Here is a 7390-nt window from a genome sequence, read left to right as displayed (position 1 = left end):
GTGTGGGGGCGGGGCGGGGGGCCCCCCGCCCCCCCCGGGGGGTGGGGGGGGGGGGGGGCGGGGCACGGATCCTGCCGGGCTTTGCTGCGATGGGCGCTCGGGGTGAGTCGGGGTCCTCTTCTGGGCTGGGAGCCGGGTGTCCGCTTTCCTTTGGGCCAGAGCAGCGCTGGGGGAAACCCAGTTCGTTGTGAACCGCACCCCCCCGCCCCCCCCCCCCCCCCCGCCCGACCCCCCGCGGAAGGCGGCCGAGCCGCTGGGTCAACGCTATTTGGCAGCGCAATCCTGCAGGCTCGCTGGGTAACGACGGGACGGACGCTGCTCGGAGGGGTTCTCCTTTAAAGACATCGCTGCCCCCCCTGCCACGAGGCGCTGGGGAAGTCCCCCCAGGTGCTCCTCTCACACAGACCGAACCCCTCACAACACGGCCCAGCGCACCAGCCTTTAATTAAACTTCCAGAACACTCGAACGACTCGCTGCGCTTTTCTGGGCGCTCGCCACGGTGCAGATCACGCACGCACATAAGCAAAGAGGCAACTTGTCTTTAGGTAGTTATTTATTGCTAAAGAGACTGGCTGCGTCACAGCCTCAACGTGCCGCTACACGGGTGTTCCCTCACACTGCGCCTCTTTCTCCTTTGCAGCTCTCGCTCTCGCCTGCCACTCTCTTCTCCGCTTTAGCCTCTCCGGTGCTTTCAGCTTCCGCACCTCCTGAAAAACCTGTGGGAGAAGCATAAGGAGGTGAGAGAAGGGAGAGACAAAGCTGCTGCCACCGAGCAGAGCTGCTCCGCCACCGCTGCTTGCTGCTGGGCGCAGCACGGATCCCAGTGCCTGCAGCAGAGGCCAGGAGGCGCGCCGTGCAGCGAGACCAACTCCTTCCCGTGCGCTTCCTCCGGGACTCCAGCCAGCCCTGTTTTCAGGGTGCCATTCGGAGGCACCCCGTTACAGCTACCCAGTCTTTTGGTGATAATTTATTGGACTGAAATTTAGTATTTACAGACTGAAGGCAAGTCCAGCTTTCTGACTCCGCTCAGCTACCCTAAGGTACGTCGCACACAGCTGCTACACCGATGTATTTAGAGCAAAGGAGAGTAGACAGCGGGCGTACGCACATTTCTGTTCCAAAGCTGCCACCAAATTTAATTGTCTCACATATTAGTTCCCCACACCAGGCTCTGAAAAAAAGCTGTTTTGAATCATACGTTTCTGAGCAAACTCGTAGCACAATCTGAAGTTCTCAAGCACAGTACATCCGCAGCACATGCGTCGCTGCCCACTACAGAACTGTCTTTCGTGGAGCTCTTTGCCGAGCTTATGTATTTCTCTAACACATTTATCATCGCCTCCACAAATTCAAAGCATGGATTAAAAGGACTTATCTATCAGCCTTTTCCAACTGTCTTAACTGTGCCCTTCCATAAAGAGATTTTTTTTCTACTCCAGCTACACGGCTCTCTCTCCATATAGCTCCATACCTTGAGACAGAAAGCCTTCTTCACAACCCAGCGCTTGGTGACCCTTCTGGAGTAGGGAGGGGGTAGGGTGTACTGGATGTTCAGCTGCTTGCAGGTGTTTTCAAAGGTATCATAGCGGACACGGCGAAGATACGCAAGTAGCTTCTTCCGGCGATCTATATCCATCAGCATGCGGCGACGGTTATTTTTATCCTGCAAAGGACTCAATGTTCACTAGATTGCAGACAGATTATACTTCCGTTCCAGTAAATTACTTAGAACAGACCAGATTATGGCTGAAAGGAAACAATCAGGTTAAGGACAGTATCTTAGAACAACTTTTCTTGGCAGATACTGCAAGCACATTAGGTCACTACAAGGAGATCCGAGACGACTTAATTTACTTTTCACTGAAATTGCTTTCTCCATTCCGTGTCTGCACCTTCCTCCCCCAACCCTGAAGACTTTTCAACCTGTATGCAGTTTCAGGCAGCGGCAAAAGCTGCAATGGCTTGGAGGCAAAGGCTGTAGGGAAGGTCTGCCGGCTAAAAACTCTCCTTCCCCTGAAATGTATTGTTCCAGAAACAACACAGAGGCGTTTACCTTTGTTTTTCCAGAAATTAAATGTGAAAATAAGATGTGACTTGGCTCTATCTGCCCATTTGGGTTGTTCTTTGGAAGAGGCTGTGCGTAGCTTGAGCCATGCCATTCAGTGCAATCCCCCATGGGAGGAACTGCCCTTACACAAGCAATTTGTGTAAAAAGCAGGCTTCATCCAAGTAATTTCAAAAGGTCTCTTCTGCTGAAACATTTGGTACGGTTTCTTATAAAAACTGAGTTTTACTCTGTTTTACCCTTCAAGCTTTTATGATTAACAAATAATCATGCACTTTTTTCAAATGCAGTTGATTAATCCATTTCCCACCTTTTGCACTACAGAAAGAGTCTTTAATATATCTTGTTCATAAACTCGTAGTTGTGATGTTTCGAATTTGGGCTCCAAACCCAGGTAGCTTTAGGTAGGAAAGAGGTTGTTATGACATTAACACGGTCCTGTCCACCAAACATCTTCACAGGCAGAACAGAGAGAGAATACAGCTGCTGAAGTGATAACATTAATTACACTGAAAAGTAAGCGGTAAAGCCACATCCGCAGCAAGGAAAAATTCAGCTGAACTCTGTTCAAAGGTATCTGCTCAGCCATTTCCACCAATCCAGTAACAAAAAAGAACACGCTCCACATTTCAGTCGGTGAGAAGGTAGCTGTGACTGAGCCAGCAGTTCCCCAGACTGGCACCAGGGAACAGTTATAACTATTTTATAAACCTCCTTAGGAAAACCATAATCCCCAGAATTAAAATCCTTTTGTTCTAAACTGAGAAAACAACCTGAACAGCTGCTGTCTCAGACGTGTGGGCTCAGATTACTGATAGTTACCTTGGGATGCCTCTGAAGATGTTCCTCGTAAGTGCGTATCTTGGCAGTCAACATCGCAACTATAAAGAACAGACATAAGAAGCCGTGTGAGAACAGCAGCTTTCTGGGGTGAGACAGTATCATTTGCACTCCCTTCAAATTGCCAGTTGAGGACTGCTGTTCTTATGGGCACCCACCGCACCACAGCAAATATTACCACACAGCCCTCTGAATAAATGCAAAATGAACCAAAAAATATAGCCTACATAACCCGAGTCAGAACTATTACTATTATGAAGCTGCTTAATTAGAGGTTGAAATTTTAACAACAGATCATAGGAATTTATCTGTAAAATGCCTCTTGCATTGCTGATGACTCTACATTCATTTCACTTCACTTGGTTTAAACTTTGGAGGAACAGACACAAATTAAGAGCTTCTTACTAAGAGCAGCAGCCGGCTCTTTGCGATTTCAGGCTTTGGAGAAAGGGGCTGGTGGCATCCCAAGAAATTGAAGGCCTTTATTAATGATACAGGAGCGCATCTTGGTCAATGGCAGCGTGTTCTTCATCCCTGCACTGTCCCTACACTGTGCTTCAGCCAGGGCTCTCTGATGCAGAGGGAAATTTGGGTTCCATGGCTAAATCTAGTAGTTTATTTTGGTAATGAATGCAGTGCAATGCTTCATGTCATACAAGCACTTCAAGCAGAATAATGCACATGCTGCCTTTGGAGGGTGGATATGGAGTAGGAATTTGGAAGTCATTCTAGCAGACATCTGCCAGTAAGTGCATGCACTGCCTCTGCAACGTTCCCAAACCCTAACAGGTCCTCCAGGGCGTACTGCAGGCCACCTGCCTTTCAGGTGCTCTCCTGAAGGAGACTCTCCCAACTGATACAGGAAACTTGAAGTGCTGGGGTGGGAATAGCTGAATAAAAGCAGAGGTGTATCATCTGCCAACAATATCCTTCTACTTTTTTAACTTACCTTGCACCTCAAAGGAGCCATTGTCGTTGGGAGACCTCCTGACCTTCTCCACCAGCTGCTGTGTCTTTATTTTCATCTTCTCCTTCTGTGTATAACAGAAAAGAGCTTGTCACTTTCTCAGGAACACTAAAGGTCTGAGACACCCCAGCTCTCTTCCCAAATGCCCAGATAAAGGCTTTGTAATTAATAGCTTTACTCAATGTCCATCACAAAATGTGTAAAAAGTGCTGCAGAAAAGGACCTACTGCTTTTGAGACAGTGGTCAGAGTACAGCAGCGAAGCAGCACAAAACGACCTCAGCAGAACACACAATTGCCATCGTTCAAATGAAGAGTCCAGGCACGCCCTTCACCCCAAGATTGCAGAAGAAGGGTGTTGAAGAGGCCCCGCTGCTCTCAGAAATGGAAGAGAGGACTGAAGCTGATCTCACATGGCAGTAGCCTTTATTTCTCACATCTTTTTAAGCTTAATGAGTAAGCAGCAAGAAATGGTAAGATCTTTGTGCTACCTTACGATTTGCTTACTTTGTTTTCTGGGCATACAAAAAGTAGAAGTGATTTGAAGAACATCTGCTGTCCAGTGTACTATTTTCTAGAACAGAGGCCAACCATCAGCAGTAACATAACACAGCTCATCTCCCCTGTGATTGCCTAATATTTTCTTCTCTCATTTTAGTATGCAATTACCATCATAAAGAAGACTGCATGATAAATTTTAAGAGCATACAAGACTTATCACTCTAACATATTTAATAGCCCCAGATTTGCAGTCACTGAGCAACGCTTAAAAATAAAGTAAGTGAAGGGCATTTAATGATATAGACAAGTCTTACACAAATGTGCTCGCTAAATCCTCTAGGTTTTTTTATGCAAGTAGAATGAAACTAACCTGGCTTGCCATCTCCAGTGACAACAGCCTTTTCACTACATCGTCAACACTGCAAGGAGATTGCAGATTAGTTTATAAGCTAGAAACAAAGTATATTTAACAACAGAAATGAGGTTAGGTTTTCAGAACACACTAACTTTTCTCAACTTCCATTTACTCCACAAATTTACAGCAACTCTCCTCCCCTCCCAAACCTGTCAGCCATAAATCGTTTCTTGCATTCCTAAGAAAAATCATGGCTGAGATTACAGAAGCATCGAGCAGTTTTGCTGCTGTGGGAAGCACAGTTATTTAAAATGATGACGAAGTCTTATCAATTCCAAAAACATTACGTGCAAACTGGGTGCTGAAGACTAACCCCCAAGTAAGTGCGCAAGGACAAAATAATTAATTTTAAGACCAGCTCCTTCAAAGATCTGTGAAAGTCTCAGTTGCGCCACTGGGGGCTCTCCATGCACCACACATGAGCAGTTCTGGAATCAAAGCACAAAACCGCTAAACTCCGTGTCCAAATTGCAGAAGCAGCCATTCATTTTGAGTTGTTTAACTACGCATTCTCTAGCACCTGAGTTCAAGACAGGCATAGATTATTTCTAAGAAGATTACTTCTAGTATTTCAAGATTATTTCTTTTTTCTATGGACCACAAAGTCCACAGAAGATGTGGGGAACCAGCACTTAATCTTACATTAAGTAAACAAAAACCTTACACAACCCTAATCAGTGACTGCTTCTGCAAATTTGACTTTCAAAGAGACTTTGCAATTTTTGTGCTAAATTGCATGCCAGTGACCACAGAGCATTAATTAATTACTGAGCAGGCAACAGCTTCCACGTATTGTGGTTGTGTGTCTGTAAGATACAAATCTCTGAAGAGAATAGTAATTCCTTTTCCCCGCATCATACCTATTTATTATCGGGACATTGGCATAATCTTTCTTCAGCATTGTGGGAGGAAGATCGTCCAAATGGCTGGGGATGTCTACAGAGAGAAGATTAACATTTGAGGAGGAGCAGTACAAAGTCAGAGCTCTGAACACGCTTGCAAACTAGATCAGAGGAAACAAGTTGCAAAGAAAATAGACTGTACGCTCCAAACAAGGAAGAACTTGAGAGATCAAGCTGAGGTGGCAGGAATTGAGTGACTAAAATCGGGTCCAGTCTCTTGCCTTCAGCACTAACATGGTTTACAGTTCACCGAGATCAGTGATCTCTTGCTAATGACAATTGCTAATTTCCCACACATTCATGAGCTGCTGAACTTTCTGAGTAACTTTTGAGCTTGCAAGGAATTATTTCTAGAAGCACAGAACCACAAGAAGGTTTACAAAGGGACCCTATGAAGTTTCTAGTCCAATCTCCCCTTTGAAGTGGGACTGTCATCATTTCTTTGTCTAGCAAAGCCTTGAAAACCTCTGAGGATGGATATTCCACAGGCCCTCCGTGAAGCCTGCTCCCACGCTGCAGTGCCTTCCCAGCGAATCGTTTTTCCTTTTGTGTCCAGCTGGAACATCTCCGAGCTGCTATTTGGGACCACCGCCCCTCCTTACATCGTTTGGCACTACCAAGAAGAGTCTGGCTCCCTCGCCCTTGTAATTACCCATCAAGAAGCTGCAGGATTGCAGAATCCTGCAACAGGGGTTATATTTCCTCTCTCTTCTCATGATGAGTTCTGCATCTTTAAAGTGAAAACACTAATTTCTCCAAATACCCTCTCTTCCCGCAGCATTAGGGTACGACTCTGATAATGTCAACAGTAAAACATTTTGCCACGTGGTCCCATTAATCCTGACATACCTTTCCTCTTTCTTCTCACAGCTCTGGCGTAACATCTGGCTGTCTGAATAAAGGGACTGCAAGCTTGATGGAAGAAAACAAAGATTTATCAGACTTGCGTGCACTTTTTTAGCTATGCACACATAAAACACTGCTCAGTCTGTACTAGAAAACTGGTCAGAGTACTTAGACTCCAAGGTGATCAGTGGCCAGCCAGGTCTTTTGTCCCAAAGGAGTGTGGAACAGTTCAGTGTGGTTCTCACACGGGTGTTAAAACAAATGGGCGAAGCTGTGCCGCTTCAGGGTGATCTGAACCCAGACGACGAGAAGAACGGAGCAGCAGATGGAGATTACAGACACTGAGCAGAGAGCGCGAGGGCTCCCCGGCAGAACTGTGTTCATTTAGAGGGTTTAAGCTGATGAACTAATTCAAATAATTTCATGTGCAAGTTAGACGGGCTGCTCTGGACTACTCCAGCGGCAGAGCGCAGAGGCAGCGAGACCTAGAGACAACCTTTGGCCGGCACAGCTTGGTACAGATGAGAATATTCAGCAGCAGCCTGAATTGAGCCGTTCTTTGACCTTTCAAGAACGAACTCTTCCAACTGCTCTTTCAAGGCCCCTGCTACTGGAATCAATACCTGCTTCAGATTATTCGCCTGTGCCTCAAACACGTTTTCCAATACAGGCTTTGCCAGTCCACGTACCTGCCTGCACATGGAACTGGCCGAGAGGCACGCGAGCTCAGCTCCGGACCTGTGAGCCAGCGGAGCCGCGTGCGGGCTGCCGGCACACGCCGTGAGCGCAGGGCTCTCTGCACGCCCTCCCCACGCTTACCGTGCGGCAACAGCACCTGTGGAAGCCACGCCAGG

General features: G+C 46.8%; 1 protein-coding gene across 1 annotated transcript in view; it reads right to left on the bottom strand.

The window, feature by feature from the left end:
* Positions 1-536: 536 nt before the first annotated feature.
* MRPS15 (mitochondrial ribosomal protein S15) overlaps positions 537-7390 on the bottom strand; it is a 13613-nt gene continuing 6759 nt past the window's right edge. Inside the window, exons 6-12 of the mRNA XM_009328239.1 lie at positions 6540-6602; positions 5649-5724; positions 4744-4792; positions 3856-3940; positions 2889-2947; positions 1473-1664; positions 537-717 (exon numbers count right to left, since the gene is read on the bottom strand). Of these exons, the coding sequence (XP_009326514.1) occupies positions 598-717; positions 1473-1664; positions 2889-2947; positions 3856-3940; positions 4744-4792; positions 5649-5724; positions 6540-6602 (644 nt within the window). The 3' untranslated portion in view covers positions 537-597. The remainder of the gene's footprint in view (positions 718-1472; positions 1665-2888; positions 2948-3855; positions 3941-4743; positions 4793-5648; positions 5725-6539; positions 6603-7390) is intronic.

This window comes from Pygoscelis adeliae, unplaced genomic scaffold, assembly GCF_000699105.1.
Source record: "Pygoscelis adeliae isolate BGI_AS28 unplaced genomic scaffold, ASM69910v1 Scaffold387, whole genome shotgun sequence".
In the NCBI taxonomy this organism is placed as follows: Eukaryota; Metazoa; Chordata; class Aves; order Sphenisciformes; family Spheniscidae; genus Pygoscelis; species Pygoscelis adeliae.
This window is presented reverse-complemented; position numbering and strand designations above follow the sequence as displayed.